This window comes from Syngnathus leptorhynchus, chromosome 18, assembly GCF_054491065.1.
Source record: "Syngnathus leptorhynchus isolate UIUO chromosome 18, UIUO_Slep, whole genome shotgun sequence".
NCBI classification, from domain to species: domain Eukaryota; kingdom Metazoa; phylum Chordata; class Actinopteri; order Syngnathiformes; family Syngnathidae; genus Syngnathus; species Syngnathus leptorhynchus.
Genome location: NC_141212.1, coordinates 1,444,317 through 1,465,788, shown reverse-complemented (window position 1 = coordinate 1,465,788; position 21,472 = coordinate 1,444,317). Strand labels below are relative to the sequence as shown.

Sequence of the window (21,472 nt, the reverse complement as noted above, 5' to 3'; positions counted from 1 at the left end):
GCGTGTTTACATTCATAAAACATAAAAATAAATCCTACACTACAGAGAACAAAATGTAAAATCAATTATTTTCTGTTTAGCTACCAGAAAAATTAATTCTGAATTACAGCTAACGTTTTCACTCCGTGGTGGTTACAACACAACTTTTCCCCCTTGATGTAAAGACGCCGGTGGCAACGCGGGATGCTGCAGGTGAGCTTGAGCAGAAGCTGAATCAGCAAACGCTTCACTAGCAATTAGTGCGGCGACTCTCGGTGGCGTCCTTGGACAAAACCGCATCCCCGCCTACATGCATTTGCACAATAACACATGGACTAAAAGAAGTCCAAATGAATGCAAACACGTCCCTCCATCTGTTTCCGCTCCAATTTCCCAACAGGTTACCCATCGCTTTGCTTTTATCTCGTAGATGAGAAAAGTTTTTGGGGAGTGCGGCGGCAGCAAGGGTGGAGGGGCATAGCGTGGTGCCGGTGGTGGCGAAGGAGGCGGCAATTAGCGCTGAGCTAATGAACTGCTGCTCATTATCTGTGAATCAACAGGGCCGGCGCTAATTACGGCTAGCAGGACGGACTGGTCTCCGCCAACGTTGGCCTTGGGGTCCCTCTACAACGAGCACACGGTGGATTGATCTGCCAGGAGCAACAGGTGCTCGCCGATACATAAAAACACGACAGCAGAGCAGAGTTGAGACGATACCAAAGTGGAGATTAAGCTCTCTGACACAACTCGGTAAAATGTTTTAGAACCGAAACTTCGTGACCTTAAACCGACAACTAACTTGGAAAGGAGTGCGCCGTCTCAAGTGTGGCAAACAAACGTGTTTTCCCCCAGCAAACATGGCCTGATATTGGGGCATCAAACGCCCGGCGCCAGCCCACCGCGGCCGCCTTCCATCTACCCGGCAAAAAAAAAAAAGTTCTAAGTGCATTAATGAGGAGACTAAAGGCGATTTAAGCGAGCCGCCGAGGAGAGCAAATAGCAAAAAAGATTCTCCAGCGTCGAGCCGTAAGAAGAAGCGACCTGGGCGTATAAAGTAGCCCCCCTCCTCCTCCCCCCTGCATTTCCTCCCATAACTTAAGCAGAGATCAGTGGCTAACACTCTTAATCCCAAGGGGGTGCTTTCTGAGCTGTAATTTAAAAATAGCGTTTTAATAACACACCACCGCTACAGTACATTAATCTCGGAATTAATTATCTAGCCCACCCCCAGCCTATTTGCTTGAAAGAGACGCTTTGCCCGCATTTCTTGTGTTTTAGTTCTATTTATTCCACGAGCGAGCGGATAAAGAGAAGCTCGCCGAGGCTCTGCCGCGCGTGGCGCTAATTACGCCGCTGTACATTAGCGTGCGAGCGTATTAAATATTTAAACCGGACGAGGAAGCGGCGCGGGCGGGCCGGCGAGGTGTGAATTTCTTAAACGCCGCCCAATCTTGCGGCGGGCGTGCAACGTAAACAAGAATCAATTCAATTAAACGGGGCTAAACGCAAGCGTAATCCAAAGATATTGTCGCAAACGGCTTCGTTTACATTTTCGCATTTTTTTTTCTTCCCCCTTTTAATCAAACGTCACTCGCAGCCGTAGGAATTCAATCCCACGGAGAAATTAAAGACGGCGACGTGACGGCGCGAGAGGCCTAAAGGCAGCGCAAATATTCAAAAACAATATTAAAGTGCAATAAATAAAATATGAAGCTTCTTTGGCAATATAAGACCGGGGGCGTCGGGAGAAGTGGGCACTAAATGCGACTTAATGAAAGACGCTGGCGTTTAAAGGCGCACTAATCACCGTGCCAAAGGTGGCGCCGCTCAGCCCTCCGGCACGAGCTGCAGCCTGACAAGCACCAGACGGAATTTGGGCCACACGCTCGAGGAAGGCAGGAAAAAAAAAAAAAGAGAATAAAATCTGATTTCTTTTAAGGGGAAAAAATTCAACTCTCTGAAATTCATGACTTTTTTTTAATAATTATTGCTCTATTTCCCAAAAATGTGACTTCATTGTCAGATTGCGCCAAGTGAATAAACACAAAAATGTTTTTGCTTCAACTCAATGGCCATATTGCTACACCGTATTTTTCTTTAAAACAAAACCAGATTATTCTTTCATCCAAAAATATGTCTTTCATGGACACAAGATGAAGTCTATGAATTGAAGGCATGTTAATAAAAACGAACGTCGTTCTCGCCTTCCCCCCGATGATTGACTGACTGACCGACCTCTATTGTTACGTCGCTGCCGATCTCCCTGCGCACGCCTCCCTTTGCACGTCCTCGGCTGAATGGCGTCGAGGTACGCGAGGCGAGTGCCCCCGGGTCTGTGTACGGCAGATAACCTTTAAGGAGGTGCGGTTCACGCCTCCTGGCCTCGGGCACCTATCGCGGCGCGGCATCGCCACGCGCTAAAATGCGCAGAGCGGAGGCTCGCCGCGCATGATTGATGTCGACTGCGGCGCGTCCGCTATCGTGAGGTGTAATGCGGGAGATAGCGTGGAGTGGAAGATTGCGCCGGGGAGGAAATAGAAAAAAGAAAAGTATGCGGCGATAGCATCCTGTTTTTTTGCGTCCGCAAAAAAAAGAAAATCAAAGCCTATCGTCGCGGGTTACGTAAAATAATAGCCGTGTCAAAAGACGTTGCTCGCATTCGGTTTGGGCAACTTGGAAGTCAACCAGCAGCAAAAGTTGAGCAGGTTTTGGTTCTGTCCAAGGAAACCCAAGTCCAACCAATTTGTGTCATTTCCACTTTGCAGTGGAATACAAATGGAGTGAAAACGATGTCACTTAGCTAGACAGTGTTGACATTAGGCAGAATTTGGCGCTATGCTAAAAAGTCAAAATCACGGACAGAGGCTTTTTATGACCGGCTACAAATAGTTTTAAACGTTCTAATTAGGCTTGATTGAGTAATGAGAGGCGAGCAGCCGAGCGGGACGAAAAAAGAAAAGACAATTGAAAAAAAAGATGACACCTTTGTTGTTTTTTGGGGGCGACGCGGCGCCACTCTGATTATTTAGCCTGTTCGTTTTGTTTACAGCGAGGCAGGTGGTCGTCGGTTTGAGTCGTCTCGTCAATCATCCTTTTTTTTTTTTTTTTACGTGCGTGCGGTACTGACTGTTTTTTTTTTCCAAACAGCAAAAATAAGTTGCTAAATTTGCCAGTGCTCTTTCTAGACACTGCAGGTTTAATTGCTAATTGTTAACTGGGAATGAATGCATTTGCATATTAATTAGTTAGCCCATTTGCATTTTTAATTTGCCGCCTTCAAAGGGGGTGAGATAAAAGGTCGCACAATTCTGAATAATTTAAATAATTTATGCTCCATTGGTGAAAAGGAGGCGAACAGAGAAGTGTTCCGCGGATATTAACCCCTGAGAGCTTTTACCGAATAAAGCACTCCAAAAATTGTTTTAACAAATCTAATTAAACGGAAAAAGGTCTGAACACACAACCACCCGGAGCACCAGCAGCTCAAGTGTGTCCTCGGGACCAAAACAACGCTGGGGAGCGAGAGGGATGGCGGCGGCGGCGGCGAGGACGCCACTTCCTGTCCTCCGTGCGGATACGAAGGCCCGCGCGAGTCCTTTCATCAGCCGGATTGATCAAATATCCCTACAAGAATGCTGATGGAGTCGCCGCTTGCTAATCGGAATTCTCTCTGAAGTGAAGCTGCTCTCCGCTGAGCGTCACCCTCCATAAGTAATCAAAGAGAAGCGTGCATGCTTGAAAGTTAACCGGGACAACTTTGAGCGACGAGGCGGCCTAATGAATGGCGCGCGGCCCACCGCAAATGCAGTCCAAGCACCAAAGTCCATTGGAAAAAAGGACACTAGCTCAGCACAAAATTTTAACAGTCGCTCAGTTATATCTGGCGCTCCTTTGTTCTAATCAAAGTCCACAATGGCTTCTGGATCTTCTCGGGTGTCCTGGTGATCTTTGGATTTGGTCATCAAAACCCAGACATGGTAGACAATTGCTTCTTCAGTGGAGGCCACACAAAAGTCCTTTGGAAAAAGTGCCAACTTGTCCATTTTTCTCCATGCCCGGTATTAAAATTTGCTCCCCTTCCTCCTCCTTTTCTTGATCCAGGTCCCGAGTTCTTTGTGAGTCTGTCTCCTCTCCGGTGTCCTGGTGATCTTAATTACAGGCCCCAGGAGAGGCCTCTTTGCATCAGAAGACATCCAGCTTCTATTATGGGCTTGGCATTTGTTCTTTGTGCCCGTGCTCTTAAATTACACGTTGCCAATCGTGGTAGGCACAGGCGACGCCAGGACGGCTAAGGGACAAGTTGAAGGAGGGGTGGGCGGCGATGGCGGCGGAGACGCCGGCTTTCGGGGCTGCGCTTGCCAACTGTACCACACCCCCCCCTCCCGTGCCCCTCTTTATCACCAGATAACTTATGCAAAGCGGCAGATGAAATCCATTCCCATTCAAGTCGCGCTGATTGTCAGAGTACGCTCGCATTCCTTTGAGAGCGTGATTGACCGGCTGAAAGGCGACAAATTAGGGGGCCTGCGCCGTCTTTTCTTCCCGTCGGTCGCCGGGTTTATTTGCGGCAGATTCACCCGGGCCCAAAATGAAGTGAACTCAGGCGCCGCTGAATGGGGAGAGCTATGATTGAATAATTGATTTCCTTTGTGTGGCCTGTGTTTAAGAGGGATAACTCGACATCCTTTGGAGTGTAATGATTATAATTACCCCCATGACTGGTCATGTCAAATATGACACAAGAAAGGACTGTTATTAACCTTTATTCTCAACCAGGAGACCAAAAAAAAAAATCCTCTTGTCTCTTGCCTTCTGCGTAGGGTTTTTACAGGCAGGTTGGAACGCTCGGACGGCTAATTGAGTGTGCAGTCGGCGACTCGCTTTTGGGTCAGGCGGTGAAGCTACGGCGATCTGGGCCTGGAGGTCATCTGTTACCTGGGGTCTTGAGGTCATAAGGATGAGTTGAAGGAAGATCAGAGAAAATTTTACTCCAGTCTGGATGTGCCATTGCTAGACATTGTTCTTCTGCAATCCCTTCGGAATCGGAGCAAAATGTCCTGCACGATGAACAGGGGTTGGCTCTACATTTGGGAAACGCCGTTGATGTGGATGGAGATATATTTGGACATCTTCCCAGTGACAAGCACACGCTGCGGTCATGTGTCAGCCGCCCAGCGGGACATGTGACTTTTTTTTTTTTTTTTTTACAAGAGCGCCGATTAGCCTGTCGCGCACTCGGTCGCGCGGAAGTGAAGGCGCTCGTCGTCTGGAGTTGCCTAATGACTTCCTAATTCCTCATCAAGGCATGAATGTCCCCCCACAGCAGGTGGACCAGGCGCGGTGGCGGCCTGGCGGGGTGCCATCCAAGAACAGGTGCCGCGCACCCGCCGTCCGTGGGCCTCAATTAACTCCTTCCGGAAAAATTCTCGATCACCTACTTGCGCCTAACGCTAATCATGCTGATTTTGACAGCTGACGCAAAGGAAGCTGGAAGACTTAGCTTTTTTGAGGGGCTTATTTAGTTTAGTAAATAAAAACGTTTCTGAAATGTACGCAGCAGGTGACAGCAAAATGGCTGTCAATGTTCAAACACTACAATCGATTGGATACATTTGCCTCAGCAGGCAACTGTATATTGCACAATACGTAAAAAAAAACATATTCATGGTTGCAATGCGAATTCAATTAAACTTACCATGGGGTGGTGAATGATTGCTTACCTTTTGTCCTTTTCAAGTTCAGCGCCACAATTGTTTACATAATACACCATTGACATAAAAACTAACCTTGTGGTTCAATAGTGGCCATTTTTGAAACACATTGTACTTTTTTTAGGAAACAGATATTTAATTGAATGGGTAAAAATAGGTTTCATTCCAGACTCAACACAAATATATACTTTAAACTTTTAACCACAAGCATTTACCAAGGGAAAAGTCTCAAGCAACATTGTAAAATTGAATGTGAAAAGGTATTTACATACTAACATTCAAATACCGTACTGCTAAAAACCATGTAATACACATTTTACCTCTTAAACTCAGCAACATTCAGTCAATGTAATATTTATTGAAGAGCAGACAATTGAAATAACTGTTAAGATATGCTAATAAGCTACTTGAACGAAGCTAAATGCTAATTTCTTTAGGATAGCATCTTACCTGTGAGTCATTTTAAACTTGCTGAAAACGTCCCCCGTAAGCGTCCTGAAAGCACAACTTGTATTAAATGTGTTCTACAAATTGACTAAATGTGACTTTTGAACGTTTTGGGCCGCTTACCTCGACGCTTTTCTTCATGGCGTGAAACATTCTGAGCAAGTGTATTGCCGCTTTGATATGCCGCCCCTTTGAAGTGAAAAGAAACCGAAGTAGTTTTAAAGTTCGTTTAGCTAGGTCATACTATAGTAACGTCGCAGGTCTTAAAGAGTATAAATCACGATACAAACACAATTTATATTAAATGTGTGGTCTACTAACAGTCTAAATGTAACATTTGTGCGGTTATTGGAGACATTTTATTACGCTTACCTCGGCGCGCTTCTTCTTCTTCTATGAATTAATTCTCCCGGGAAAGTGTATTACGATGTGAATGTTGATAAGCGCCCCCGTGTGGGGAAAATGAAGAAGTTTACATTTATTTTAGTGGCCCTCAAAGTAATGACGTTTTTCATTCACTTATTGAAAGACATTTTTGTATTTGTGATTCACACATTTCATTTTTTAAATTTAAATGTTCAATAAAAATTCATTTTAATGTGTGAATGCATATATTTCATGTCTTCACTTTTCACTTGAATGGTATCCCAATACTTACAGCATCCGCCATCCGTCATTCCATTAGCCCTGTTGGCATGGTGCCAGCAACCGGGGCTGCGGTCGAGGGGCGACTCAGGGATGTCCGAGGGGGGTCCGAATCGCTCTGTCACTCACAGCGCCGCCAACCCTCATCCAGTCATCAATTGTGACATGTAAGCATCCAGCCAACAGATGGAGGCCTGGCAGGAGGGGATGAGGGGGTGCCCTCAGCTTCCAACCTCACACAGCAAAGATGAGCCACCAGCAGTTATCATGGCCGGCCGGGCCCTCCTGTAGTTAAGTTCTAATGTCACCAGTGATTAAGTAGACTCCAAACGGACGTGTACAAACTAGAGAACACAAGGAGGTCATGTCATGGCTACACAGAAAACAACAAGGGGGAAACTTCATATTATGATATTCAGAATTACTGGGTATTAGTTGGAGGTCTGTATATGCATTTATTTTCCTTTAAATAGAACAAAATAGTCCTGAAAATCTGTACATTTCAACTTTTTAAGCGAGCTTCTATAACGGGAAGATTTTATGATTAGAATTTGTTGCGGAACAACAAAATAAATGTCTTGGTTGCAGCTAACATAAGAAATAAACCCCCTTGTGCCGGATGGTGAGCAAAAATAGCGATTAAGACGGATAAAGATGTCTCGCTGTCTCGGGTGAGATATGTAATGATATTCATAAAAGAGACCACCGACTGGGGGGGACTTAAAAAAAAAAAAAAGAAAGAAAGAAAAAAGTGTTCCTAAGCAACAACAACATACACGCTCACAACAAGCTGCATCTTGGGAAATTTTGACCGGATTGGGACGACGCAAATGGGAAAAGCTTTTTCAAAGTAGGCCATGTTATGTGTGCGTGTGCCGTCTCTGCGGACGCAAACACGAGCCATTGATCAATTAAACATGAGAGCCTTAATCATCAGCCAAAGGTTGAAGCGGAAAGAGGCAAGCCTCAGCCATACGTACACTGGTGCCTTGAGATACGACCTTTGCAAGACACAAACCACCATTTGGTCAAATATTCGCTTTGGAGTTGCTAGATCTAACCTCTGTGAGGTCAAAGTGGCCTCAACTCACTTCACAACAAGGCAGCATGTACATGTTCTGTTTTTCAAGCAAACATATCTATTTGTTAGGTTTCTTTAGAAAAGATAAATTCTACAAATACTACCACTGCAAAAAAAAAACTGGCATGCTACTCATACTCAATACACTTATCTTCTGCTAGCAATATTACAATATTCTATTACAGCAGCTAACAGCTGTAGACTGATATCTATGTTATACTGCCCTCAGGTGGCCATGAGGCGCACAACAGAAAAAAGCAGCGAAATGTCCGTTTAGTAGTATTAGTAATCTGCTTTATAAATTCAGTGTCTTTTATGCGTGTTTACCTAATTATTCTTGATGGCCTGCTCCAGCACCACCTAGAACGAAAAATGGTCAAGGACTTGGATTTCTCCAGTTTGTCTTTGCAACAGGTTCAAAACCTTGCAGCGCTCTTCACCTGTCGATTCATGCTGCAGAAACCTGGTCCTCTGACACCCTCTAGTGGAAGAAAGAAGGAAGAGCATGCACATGCTGAAATACATGTGTGTCAAACATTTGGACGTGTGTGTTTCACCAGTGAGGAATGCAGGGCAGCACCAGACTTCTCTCCAACCACAGCTTGCTGGCCCCATCATCTGACGTCCTGGAGGAGTTAATGTGGAGAATAATGCTGTAAAGAAAAGCTACAAATGTCCATGTTTTGCACACATCCTGCCATTGATGGTTGTCATCCAGGAGAACTAGATCATTTCTTTCTCAGTAAAATCAAATATTCAGTCGTTTTTCTATTTTTAATATCGATTTGACGTACATGCAACGCCCCCCCCCCCCACACACACACACAAATATAGTACAGTTAGAGTAATGTAGAGCATTTGATGAAGACTTAATGCCCCAAATTCAGTGGTGAGCACACTAGTAGGCTTTCCTTGTACAACAGAATATTTGCAAACAATCTCCACACATAGCAACGTCAGCTGCCTACAATGGCTACAAGGGGATAACACATTGACGTCCACCACAGAAGACAGTTGGTGTTTTGAAGCTATGCAGGAATTTAGAGGGAAATCACACACACACACACAAAAACGGGTTCAATGAAAATGTAAAGAATGTTTTCTTGTCGGATATGTTTAAAAAAATAAATAAAAGCCAGCAAGATTTGCAAATGATGGACATGATGGTCTCAATAAATTCCACAGAGCTTTATAAGTCATTAAAGTTATGGAAGATTTTTTTTTAAATATTTGTATATATGTTTCAAACAACCTTAGAAAGTCCTCAACCAACATTTGCAGCTTGAGGGTTCAGGCTTTGGCCTCTAGCAGCTCCAGTAAGAGTTTGTGCATGGGCACGCGGCCGTCCCGCTTGACGCCACAGAAGTGCTGCACGGCTCGAGCGGCCGTCTGACGCAGCAGGGGGAGGCTCATGATCAGCTTGCCGGCCCGCCGAGGCTCCTGCGCGTGCTGGCCCGCCTCGTAGTCCTGCAAAGCCCCCTGCAGGACGTCCTGGAGGTGCTGGACCGCCTCCGAGTCTTCCACATGCACCGAGTCTGTGGGCGGAGGACAAAAAGAGAACATCAACCTTTACTGCTTCACTAGACCATGCAAGTCCTTCATTGGACTACCTGAGTTGACCAACGCGATGGCCTTGAGGAGCACAAACTCTTCCCTATCCAGCCGGATGCTTTTGTATTTCTTGACCAGCTGCAGGATGGCGTTGTTCAGGTCCAGCAGGCCGGCCATTTTGGAGCGGTCCCGGTCCATCACGTAGTCGTCGGCGTACGCCAGCCGCTCGTGTAGCGCCAGCGAGCGGAAAACCACGCGCAGGATCAGGATCTCCATCCAGCCGCTCTGCAGGAGGCTCATCTGGTCGGCCAGCGACAGCGACGGGAAGCCTGGCGGGAGGTCACACGGGGTCACATGGCAGCAAAGCTTGGGCTGCATCATCGTCGTCACGGCCCAAAGCCAGCGCGGGGCTTCACTCGGCCTCCATCAGCGTCAACGTCGCACAGACACTGTCACCTCCCCCGAGGGCCGAGGACTCAGATGGCTCAAACCGAGCCTTCGGCGGTCGCATCGTGCGGGACCGTCACTTGGCCCCGAACGGCATGACGCTGACTTTTGAATTGGGATTATTATTTGCTATGTCTCATCTATGTATCATTGGGCCTACAAAGGTCTGTCAGAAGACAGTGGGCTCTTGGGCCTACCTGGGATGTGTTTGGCCCAGCCGATGTTGACCACCAGCTCGCGGTCGGCCAGGTCGCACAGCGTGGTCAGCGCCTTGATGTCGCTGTCGGGCTCCGTCGGGTCGGCCATGGCCAAAATGGCGTCGGGTTCGGCCAGCAGGAGCAGCGACACCACTTGGTTGGTGGTGTCGCTTGCTGGAACGTCGGCCAAACATCAGCGACAAATGAATCTTCCATTTTTTGGGGGAATGGACCCAACTTACAGGTTTTCTTGTGCAGCTGGCCATAAGAGCAGGTTCCGTCGTCAGCGTCCACTCGCCGCTTGTACTTTTGCCGGCCGCCTCGAACGCGATCCAGACGCACACCTACGATAATATGGAAAACCTTTTAATAGGTGGACAAGGCGGACACAAAAACGTGAAGAGGGTGAGGAAGGAATTAAAGAAATGGATTCGCTGCCCTTTGACCTTTCCCGGATGTCACGGCAGGGGAAGCAAATACTAAGTGTGGATTAGCCCGGTCACTTGGCAGGTGCCGGTCCAGAGGTCACATGACTCTAAGTCTTTCCCAGTCTGAAAGAGTTTTTGTATTTTTAGGGTCGCTACGCTAAATGGGAGAAGCGTGTGATTGTTTGTCATGTAGACACGTAGCGATGGGGGTGAGGGGACCGTGGCCAGCTTTCCGGCGCCACGGGAACAGAACGGGTCAACTGGGTCGTGCCGCCGGACACGCCCCCCACACACACACACAGACCCTCGAAAGCAGTGATGAAAGTGTCCCCGAAATAGATGAAGAGATGCCAGAGTGCGTTTACGCTTGTTTGTTCTCCACACAAACTATTTCTGGCCTGGCTTCCTGTCGGCACATTCCCACGTCGCAGAGGAGCAAATCTCCAAATTCACTCGCCGGGATCTTTAATTTGACACGGCACTCCGAGAAGAAGCCAGCAGATTTTGTGTTGTCCTTTATTTCTTTTTTTTTTTAGGAGTGAGACTGAGTGTGGCCCAATTACAGCTCTCTGGCCCTTTATTGCGCCCTCTCCTGGGGCGGAGGGCGTTACGAGTCACACTCGCCTTTCACGCAACGACGGGAATCCCGTGGGGCATCTGGAGGTATTTACAAGAGTGGTGAGGGTGCCGGGGTGATGCGCGGAGCCTTATTAAAAAAAAAAAGCATAATGGAGGCATGCACGCATGTAGAAATGTCAGCTCAGGCTGAGTCATTCAACAAAGTCAGACAAAGAAGAAAAGGAGTCGTGGCTGCAGTAGGACGCCACCAATGTTTTCCTTTTGGCGTCACTTCTAAATCGGGACAACAATATGTCAGCACGCACATGCGCGAGCACCTGACCACTGGTACGCACACACACGTGCAGCGCTATGTACAACACGTCACCCAAAGCTTGTAACGGAAAAATACTAATAGGACGGGAGCGAGCTCGGTGCATTTGGGAGCTCACCTTCCCTCAGCATGCCCACGGCCAGACACTTGACAAAGCGACACGCCTGGCACGACTTCCTTCTACGCTTGGTGATTTCACATTGGTTGGAGCCCGGGCAGCTGTACTCGATGCTGCCTGAGTCGCAAGGACAGCACGGTTGAGTTGCGTTTCAATTGTCAGAAGAAGGCATGGCGTGGCGTGGCTCACCCTGGATGGTCCTCTTGAAGAAAGCCTTGCAGGCCTCGCAGGAGGCCACGCCGTAGTGGTAGCCCGAAGCCACGTCGCCACACACCAGACACGCGCGCTTGGCCGCCGAGCCCAGCAGGAATTGGCATTTGACCAGGGCCTCGTCTTCCGCCAACCTTGCACCAAACAGACAAATGGAAATGAATAAATCCATGTCATTAGATTGCAAAGCAAAGAAAGGCACCTGATTGGCTCTCGGCCATGGGCGGATCCCAGATCTTTGGCGTGGCCCTTGTCCAAGCTGGAGTTGGTGGACGAGGACGAGGCGCCGGGGCTGGGCCGGGCCGGGCTGGCGTCACCCTGCGAGCTGCCGGGGCTGGGGGGCTCGCGCTTGACGAAGGGGGGGCACGCCGGGTCCGGACCCCTCGCCGACATCCTGTTCAGCTCTCTGCGGGACGACAAACAAGGCCACTGCTGACCTTCTGGACTGGATTCATCACGACAATTGAGGTTCCACCGTAGCATTCATTCACGCATTCATCCATCCATCCATCCATCCATCCATCCGAGCGGCAGTTTGTGATTGGCCGCATTATGCAAACGCAGGCGGCAAACCACCAGACTGCTTTGCTTTCAACGAGGGGAAATGCCCAAGCAAATTTAGGCAAATACACGAGTGGAAGTAAAAATATAAACTGATCGGGAGTACGTTGAAGTACGTGTGCGTGCCAGCCACAGTTAAAAAAAAAAAGCATGTGTCTTCATAAACACCCTGACACATTTCAGCATGCAACTGTTTGTCGTCAGGCCCACTTGGGAAAAAAAAGAAAAACTCCTCTGCTGTCTGTCACTCACATATAGATGTGCACACGCACACACATGCACGCACGCACACACACGTCAATCGGCTTCCTGCCATGAAAATGCCAGTGGCATGAGCCACAACTCATTTGCTTGGCAAAGGCCTCTGGTCGCTTTTAAGCGTTGCCTCAGTAAACTGCGGCCACGCGCTACTAACGCCTCCACAAAACCGCAAACACACACACATTTGTTATGTGCAGAATTCTGAGCAGAAAAATGTGCAATTTTCAATAGTAGTGATTCTCAAAGTGCAAGATAACTAGCTCCCTCTAGTGGATAGCGAGAGAAACACTCAATGAAATACAAATAAATTCAAAGTAAGACATTTTAAACAAGGTAGAACGACCCTTAGACTCCGTTTGCCTTTTTCAAAAATCCACTATAGTGATTTATTTTTACTTATCAGATGTAATAGTATTTTTTGAAGTAGAGTTCAGCTGTATTTAACTTTAAAGTCCAAGTTGTGTCATTGTTTAACATTTAGCAACACCAAGCGTGCTCACGCTCAAGTTGGAATAGGGTGCATTTCTTTCCGGCATTATTCCATCGGTCATTCTTTTCCAATCCACTTTGAGACTATAAAAAAAAAACAATACAGCACGAGGCTCTCTAAAAGGACTCGTGGTAACCTTGGCGATCCATCACAGGCGTCTCGATTGGCTTGTCAGGCACCGAGTGACATATACGTGCGGCCATATACACCCACTCGCCATTAGAAAGCAGAACAATTTAGCTGGGCTAATGAAATGGCATGAGGAGATCATGTGATCATCACCATAAAAAGCCATCAAAAGGCAGGCCGGCATCAATCAAAGTTAGCACACTTCTTTTTTTTCCGTAGCCAAAATGAGGAGGAAAGCCTGTCACAACATTTGGATTGACATGTAATCTATTTTTATCATCTGAACAATTGCTCACTTAAAAAAAAAAAAAAAGAGAGATGCTGTCCAGAAATAAAAATAAATATGAGCTCTGCTAATGAGAGCCCCCTTGTGTGGAAGTCGTTTCCCACCAAACTGGTTCTCGTCATTTACCATCACTAGCAACAAACAAGCCGGCTGCGTAACTGTAACCACTGCAACTATTACCATCGCAAACAAACCTGCGCATCGGTACAGAAACACAATTCCACCCTGGGACAAAGAAAAAAAAACAGCCTAACACTAAATTCAAGAAGTATCTTCATAGCCTGGCAAACTTGACTTCATCACAAACTTCAGATAAATAATGCTGGTGTTCCACAAGGCTCTATACGAGGTCCAGGGATTTTTTACATTGTTTTCCACTTATTTTAAGAAAAATATCTTGATGGTGCGTACTCACTGTGCGCCAGGGTGGTAGGTGAAGCACTCGGGGAGGTAGAGGTCAACTAAATCCATGTGGGATTATGCCAGCATAATCTGGGGGAGCAGAAAAAAAAATCTTTGCTATGCAGCAGTGGTCATCAGGCAATCTGACGGCTCCTTGTGGGCAAAGACGGCCCTCGTCAAGGTCCGACCGAAGCTTTTGAAAGCCCCACCACCCCTCCCCTCCGTCAGACGCCCAGCCGGAGCACCATTGGTTCCGGGCTGGGCCAATGGCAGCCGGATCAAGTCAAATAAGAGGCAGTACGAGGAAGTCATCATGTGATGGATGACATCACATGAGGAGCCTTTCACAAATAGTTAGAACAGAAAGAATAACTAACTAATCCGTTAGTGCCGGTGAACTTTAGATTAGAACTGAGGGAAAATCTGTGATGAAGCAACTCTCCACTCATTTTGAAGTTTTTGGACCGTGAGCCGATTAATGAATGATTATACAGAGTCATATTTCAAAAAGATAATCTCACCTGTTTTTTCTCTTGTGTGTATGCCAATTGGGATTTAGAGCGTCTGTCACTTGGCGTGTGGATGATGACCGGCGTCACTTTGGCACACGGCCGCAGCTGATTAGCTCAAAGTATCACACTGGCTCTAATTCACTTCAAGCCTGCTGTGCTGTCCTGATGTCTCTAGGAAAACGGCGAGGAGTTCTCAAAACAATTCACCGATTTGATACGGAAAGGAGGCGGGGCATCAAATAACATGCGAGTGTCTGGATGTGAGCTGTGGCTTACAGCAGTTCCTGCAAAACCATCACTTTATCAAACGTGATGTAGCGGGGGAGGACTACTCCCCCTCGCTGAGATGCCCGGCGTTTCTGGTAAAAATGCAAGTGAATCACACAACCCGTGTGTGTGTGTGTGTGTGTTGATGATATCAACACACACACAGAGGTACACAAAGAGGAGCATCAGGATGCCGATGGAGTAAGTGTAATCTACTTAGGTTTGGTTCTGACTCGCAGCCATCCGTCAATTAGCAAGACTGAAGCAAAGAGTCTTGACAGTGTGTGCAAACATCATTGTCTCGGTATACTGCCGGGGCAAATGCACGCAAACGCACAGGCGGGGGAACGTAGGAGCGCGACAGACGGAGTAAAAATAAAACCACGGCCTAATAAAGAACGTCGGGCCCATTAGTTACAGTGAGTTGATTCAAAATAGATTCAAGAGAATCAAATAGATTGGCCAACAAAGAACTGTTTGGAATTGAATCACTGTTGTTTTATTCATTAGGATATTCAAGGACGGGTCAAAGGTCACAAAAATGCACATTTGTCACATTAGATGGCCTGAAGAAGGAAGGTTGGTGAAAATAAAGAAGGCCTGTGGGGCAATTGAGCTGCTTGCTTTTGCTGCCCTCCTGTGGAAGAATGCGGAACTGGTCGGACCTGATGCAAGTGGCAGACGTGAAGCTTACGTTGGATTTCTTGCAATATTCTTTACAAAGCCGCCGCCATATTGTGATGCAATTCACCCAGACTACACCTGCTTTTTTTTTTTTTTTTTTTCCTCACACACATCGACCATGATGATAGCGCGCACACACCACAGCCTGGGATATGAAAATTTTAATTTCCTTGCCCACAGGTGGTTTGTTTATCGCCGGCTGCCTGCCAGCAGGTCGGTAATAAACAAACAAAACAAAAAAAAGTCAGCTCCACCTGCACGCTCTCGTGAGGTCCATTGTAAAAATGAGAAGAACTTTGGTGAGTTTACAGCCTGTCAATCAAAACGGAACACTTTTATCACGCTGTGTCGGTTCATGTGGGCTTTTCCTGACTTTGTTAGCAAACACATCATGCCCCCCTCCCCAAAAAAAAACAACACAGACCTTACCTGGAAACCTCGCCTACATCACCTGGGTTGTCCAATCTTCACGCTGGTGATCCAACCTTCCACCAGTTTCTAATCAGACACAAGCATGGAAAAAAGTCAACATTGAAAGAAGATGCTGGCACCTTCTTCCTTGCTTCTCTTTCAGGACGCCCTGCTTGCTCCACGTCTGCAGTCAGTCAGTCAATCTCAAGGACAAATACTCCGCTCTCCTCGCCGCCGGGGGCTGTGTGGCTCAGCGATGCTGCAGAAACACACACACACACACCTTCCTTGCACAGCGTTTGAGTTCACCCACCCGCCTGCTCGCTTGGTTCACTGGGGACTCCTCAAAGTGTGAAAGTGCGTCGGGGAGAAGGCATGAGACGGAACACTCCCATTTTCTTCCGAGACCAGACCGTTCTGGTCGCCACGGACGGACCAGAGAGCGGCAAAGTCAGATGAGATGATGGGAGGAGGATGGGAGGAGGGCAAGACTCAACTGTCCTGTATTTGTGTTTTGTTTGTGGCTCGTGACCTTGGATAATAATCTCTGCTTTATAGTAGCGAGCTAGCTAGCTAGCTGCAGATGGCAAACAAGGATTTGATCCAATAATTATTTTTCATGTTGGTGTCACGTCATTTTATTGGACGCGTGTCTCCTGGACAAATGAACATCTTCAGGATCATAATACAGTCGCTCACACTTTGGAAGGATTTGCAATCAAGACAAAGACAAAAAGTCAAAACAAAATAAAACATGAATACAATTCTTACAAGTTCTCGTGATTTCACTTGGAATCTAATACACATCCTCATTTAATACACATCCTCATTTAAAACTTGGCTTAAAATCATCTTTTTCTTGAACTTTACGCTAAGCCAATTTCCAAACATATACACTGGAACAGTAAAATGGTTGAAACGTCAACAAGCATTAAAACCGTTCTAACAAAAGCAATATTTTGAATTTATGCCAAAGGGATAATAGACTTCACATTCATGAGCAAAACAATCGGGCAGATGATTTTTTTTACCCGCCCAAGATGAAGACTTGACAGCATGACGGGCATCCATCCGTACAGTTTGAGTTCGCTTCATGACACACCTGGAAATCTCTGACAGGTCACTGACCTGCGCGGTCCAAGTTGATCAGTGGCTCATTTTTCTGGCGCCTTCTTTGATGAGGCAGAAAAGGTCATAAAATGTCCTCCGAGGTGGAATTCAGTCTCGGCTTCGAGTCTTTTGCGTCTCCCCAATATGGGAAATCTGTCTCCTTCTTTGCCCCGCGGCTTTGAGGTGGGCCGACGGCTCGGCGGTCAGTTGAAGCCCAAGCCCGCGCCTTTGGGTCTCTGCAGGGCCCGGACGGGCTCGGTGATTCCCCGCCCGTCGGCGCCCAGGCCCACGCCGGGGATCCATCCCATGCTCTGCAACATGCGGTTGCCCAGGTTGCTGTCGGGAATGGGCGGCGCGTTTTCGCCCACCGCCGCTGAAACCAAAAGCCGAGGGGAGACGTTAGAAAACAGCGGCCGCCAATGAAATGGAAAATCAGAGGTGAGGCGCGTACCTGAGGGCCCGGTGGAACCGAGGGGGGCCGCCTTCCGCCTGCGCTTGACATCCCCCATGCACAGCGAGCCCAGGTGCCCGCTGGTCTGCCTGGCGAAGCCAACGCGAGCGTTCAGCAAAAGCGGACCGGCAACCGGCTAAGACGTCCTCACCTGTTGGCCGTTTTGACCGAGCAGCTCCTGCGATGGCCTCGCTCCGTCCGAGGGTCCCAGTGTAACTGAAGCGGTGGGAGGACAAGCTTAAGCAATGTCAAACTTTTTTTTTTTTTACCATGCAGGATTAATTCATGGAACGAAGGCGGCCAAAGCAAACCTGCTTTTTTTTGTGGAGTATAAAGGAGAGTGAAGTGGAGCGCCCTCGAGACTCACCTGTGCGTGTTCCCTCCTGGGACTGGAGCTGAACCACGGCCTGTTGAAGGCCACACGTTAGCCCACGTGACATCATCAAATCAATCCCGCGTTTGGAAAAGGAAAGTGACTCACTCGTGAGCGTCGCTAAAGTCCTGAGCGCTTTCGCCCTGCAGAACATCGCCGCAGGGCCTCTGGTGCCCGTGGTGGAGTCGGCTGAGCCGGGCCTGGAACCCTGATGGAGATACAGCACTGCTGAGTCCAACAATGTTAACCTCGCCCCCCCCAAAAAAGCTGTTACCTGTCCTGGCCTCGGAGGTCATGATGGGAAAGGAGCCCGCGAGGATGTTGTTGAAGACTGGGTCGTTCAAGTCCAGCTCCTCCGAGCAGCCGTCCCGCTCCCACCAGGGGATGACGCCGGCTACCCCGCACGCGCCGCCGCTGCCCAAGCTGGCTTCGCCCTCGCAGAACCAGTCGCTTTGCTCGTCGTCACCTGGCGGCCGACAGAACGCGTTATTTTGTGGATGCTAATGTAGCGGAAAGCCACAATGTGTACTTGGAACACAAAGCGTACCTTGGCGTCCTTCATCGTTGGTGTAGAGGCCGCCATCGCTGCTGTTGCTCACGCTGCTGGTTTCACTAAAGCACGGGAGGAGGACATAACACCAATGAAAGGACAACTGCATTTCAATCATTTGTCATTTGATTTTGCATGTCTTTATATAGTGCAAGATGGTCATCCTGACCCGGACTGAAAGAAACTAAAGTCCAAACACTAACCACCTGTCGCTCATCTCCTCATCGGAGCCCTTGTGCTCGTCCAGCTCCATCTTGTCCTTGGATCCTTCCAGCACACACGAGACGAGCTCCTCGCTTTCCACCACCACCCCTTCGTCGGCAGCCTCCGCTCCTGACCTGTGAGGGGCCAGCTTCCTCTTCTTCATCCGGTTCTTCCCTCCCACCGCCAGCAGCGAGCCGCTCCCGCAGATCTCCATGGCCGCCCGGCCTTCGCCGGGGCTCAGCCGGCGGGGTCCGGCGGTCGCCGCGCGAGCCTTGGGAATGGACGGAGGGGCCGGCATCACGGCGGAGGGGGGCTCCGGCTCTCCGGGGGGGTCCACGGCCATGCGCTTGACCTTGCGCCGCCGCCTGAGGCTGCGGGTTCCCTCGGCGGAGCCCAGGACGCCCAGATCGTCCGGCCACAGGGGCCGCTTGCTCCTGCCGGCGTCAGACATCTGCGGGGTGCGGCGTTTGGGCCCCAGCTGCTCGTCCGAGTCGCTGTTGTCGCGAGCGTGGTTGTTGGTGCCGGATACGGCTCCTGTGCTGGTGCGGTAGTCCTGCCACAAAGAAATGTCAGCGTGTGCATTCATTTCATCTCTAGCGGTCAATGTTGCGGACTCACCTTGTGTTCTTCTGCGCTGGACTCGGAGCCCTCGCTCAGGTGCGCCGTCTCCCAGGGCGGGTGCGGGTTGTCGGAGCGCCTTTTGCGGCCCCTGCGCTTCCTGGCCTGTCTCTTCAGCAGGCAGCCCACCGTCACGGCGTGGTCCCCGCCGTCGCCAAAGCCGCCGCGCGCCGCCTGCTCCGAGCTCTCCTCCAAGGCTGACACCAGATCATGGACCAGCTCGTCCATCGTCCGGCGAAAGTGCCTGAGAGGAAGATGAAGTTAATGCAATAAAAAGGATATGGGCAAAGGTTTGAGACAACAATGGAGTTACCCGGCAAGCTAACTGGACCAGTTACTACCATCTGTGACAACAATCAATCAGCATTTCCACTAAATGAGGCTGTTACTTGCAGAAGTACTCGAGGTTTTGACAACAAATAGCGATCGAACAAGGCCATTGTCAAGCGGCCAGTCGCTGAAAGACCCAGAAACAACTGTACCATTTAGGGAAGCCGACTGTCACAACAGTCATTTACGAAATTGATGAGATTAAATCTCAACAACGCTGCTACTACTAGAGTTGGCTTCATAAATCCAGTTATCTTAAAAAAATGTCATTTAGCCAAGAACTGTCACTAAGACGACAGTTTAACATACCTAGGACAATAACTGTTTATAATGCTACCTCTTGTTTTGTTTTTGCAGCCATAAAAACTAGCTTGATTTATTATTAGCTTCAGATGCTAACAACACTTACTAGTTGCTCACTTACCTCTTGACAGTCATTCAGAAACGCAACTAAGCTTTAATTGCATGTCACTTACGTTCATTAGTTGTTGAGCTTTTTTTTCTATTTTTCACAAAAAACAAAAGACACACGACGAGGACGAAGTTACGATGCTAATGGGATAGCACGGCTAGCTGTAGCCGACCTTAGCCGGCTGCTGCTTTCAGCGTCAGACCACAATCTCTTTTCTTTTTTTCTTTTTGTTCCGTCCTCCCAATAAAATGACGACCTACCAGCCGTTCCCCGCTTTGCTGATGCTTTTTCGGTTAGCCGCGCGGAACATCAAAGCCACCGAATGCCGTGCACTTTTAACCAGAAATGACGAAAATACATTTACTCATCACAAGCACCATCCTGACACAAAAGCGAGTACAGGAGCAGAGACAACTAGTGTTGGCTCATCAGTGAACGATTCGTTCAAAAGAACGAATGTTTTCAGTGAACGAGAGTGTACGAATCAGTGATTCGTTCTTTTTTTCAGTTCATATGAATTCAACCAGTAGGTGTCAGTCATGCGCATTGAAGCTGGTGCCACCACGCCGTAAACCAAAACGAAGAAGAAAATGACGTAACTTCCTGTTAACGAACGAGTCGTGAATTGCATTTCCCGTTCACCAACTGAACGGATCTGTGAGTGAACGAGTGAGTGAGTGAGTGTTTTGCATTTCCAGTTCATCGCGAGAACGAACGGATCAGTGAGGGAACGAGTGAGTAGCAGCAGCGGGGAGATTGGGGAAATGTCGCCGTCTGGCGGACACGCCGTTGTAAATGAATGGGGTTTGGCATTTAGTGCATTTTTTTTATTTTTTGTTTAATTTCCCCTTCCGAATGACACTTTGTAATTTTTTTACGACCCGCTGGGGTTCCGTGGGACTTATGCTTCTCTTTTGGGTCATCTTGATTTGATAACACTTACAGTAGTTTTATAATAACGTGTATGCATATACACATCTAAATATTATTATCCAATATATCTGCTGCAATTTCACATTATATTGCTGGTTTGAAATTTACTTTTATTATGATTGTTTTAATAAACATTGATGCTCAAACTTGTTTCCAGTTCATCGCGAGAACGAACGGATCAGTGAGGGACAGTGAGTAGCAGCAGCGGGGAGATTGGGGAAATGTCGCCGTCTGGCGGACACGCCGTTGTAAATGAATGGGGTTTGGCATTTAGTGCATTTTTTTATTTTTTGTTGAATTTCCCCTTCCGAATGACACTTTGTAATTTTTTTACGACCCGCTGGGGTTCCGTGGGACTTATGCTTCTCTTTGGGTCATCTTGATTTGATAACACTTGCAGTAGTTTTATAATAACGTGTATACACGTCTAAATATTGTTATCCAATATATCTGCTGCAATTTCACATTAGATTGCTGGTTTGAAATGTACTTTTATTATGATTGTTTTAATAAACATTGATGTTCAAACTTGTCTGGTGTTTTTTTATTCATCGTTTGATGTCTCCCTCGTCATCTTCTTTTTCTCCATCCTCCATCCCACCCAGCGCCGTGTGCTGTCCGGAGGGAGGTACATGTTACAATGATGAGCAGATCTCCGTTTGCTCATATCATTACAACTCGGTCATAAATTTGTACGAAACTCAGCCGAGATGACAAAATATGATTTATTTTTTTTACAAGGCTGGTCTTTTTGACGAGTTTTTGAGCATCTTTTATGCGTG

General features: G+C 47.9%; 2 protein-coding genes and 1 long non-coding RNA gene across 10 annotated transcripts; all 3 read right to left on the bottom strand.

The window, feature by feature from the left end:
- Nucleotides 1-1,089: 1,089 nt before the first annotated feature.
- On the bottom strand, nucleotides 1,090-6,564 carry LOC147042209 (uncharacterized). Its single transcript, XR_015068934.1, has 3 exons — nucleotides 6,510-6,564; nucleotides 6,261-6,326; nucleotides 1,090-6,185 (listed from the first exon to the last, which is right to left on the bottom strand). It is a non-coding gene; the product is annotated as an uncharacterized LOC147042209 (long non-coding RNA).
- A 2,112-nt stretch (nucleotides 6,565-8,676) lies between these two features.
- Nucleotides 8,677-13,994, bottom strand: LOC147042208 (estrogen-related receptor gamma-like). 2 transcript variants are annotated; one of them, XM_085937809.1, is made up of 8 exons: nucleotides 13,849-13,994; nucleotides 11,909-12,112; nucleotides 11,686-11,840; nucleotides 11,497-11,613; nucleotides 10,301-10,402; nucleotides 10,059-10,232; nucleotides 9,474-9,743; nucleotides 8,677-9,398 (listed from the first exon to the last, which is right to left on the bottom strand). In XM_085937809.1, exons 1-8 carry the CDS (start codon nucleotides 13,902-13,904, stop codon nucleotides 9,154-9,156), a joined length of 1,323 nt encoding a protein of 440 aa, XP_085793935.1. In that variant the 5' UTR covers nucleotides 13,905-13,994; the 3' UTR covers nucleotides 8,677-9,153. The 2 variants fall into 2 exon arrangements, with proteins under 2 accessions (XP_085793935.1, XP_085793934.1); XM_085937808.1 differs by lacking the exon at nucleotides 13,849-13,994 and having other exon boundaries at nucleotides 11,909-12,211.
- Nucleotides 13,995-16,319: 2,325 nt separating this feature from the next.
- On the bottom strand, nucleotides 16,320-20,257 carry gpatch2 (G patch domain containing 2). 7 transcript variants are annotated; one of them, XM_085937801.1, is made up of 10 exons: nucleotides 20,018-20,257; nucleotides 19,016-19,259; nucleotides 18,397-18,950; nucleotides 18,191-18,255; nucleotides 17,918-18,109; nucleotides 17,752-17,851; nucleotides 17,582-17,677; nucleotides 17,422-17,486; nucleotides 17,271-17,359; nucleotides 16,320-17,192 (listed from the first exon to the last, which is right to left on the bottom strand). In XM_085937801.1, the coding sequence occupies exons 1-10, from the start codon at nucleotides 20,065-20,067 to the stop codon at nucleotides 16,902-16,904; spliced, it is 1,746 nt and encodes a 581-aa protein (XP_085793927.1). In that variant the 5' UTR covers nucleotides 20,068-20,257; the 3' UTR covers nucleotides 16,320-16,901. The 7 variants fall into 7 exon arrangements, with proteins under 7 accessions (XP_085793927.1, XP_085793931.1, XP_085793929.1 ...); XM_085937805.1 differs by having other exon boundaries at nucleotides 17,638-17,677; XM_085937803.1 differs by having other exon boundaries at nucleotides 17,582-17,665.
- Nucleotides 20,258-21,472: the final 1,215 nt, after the last annotated feature.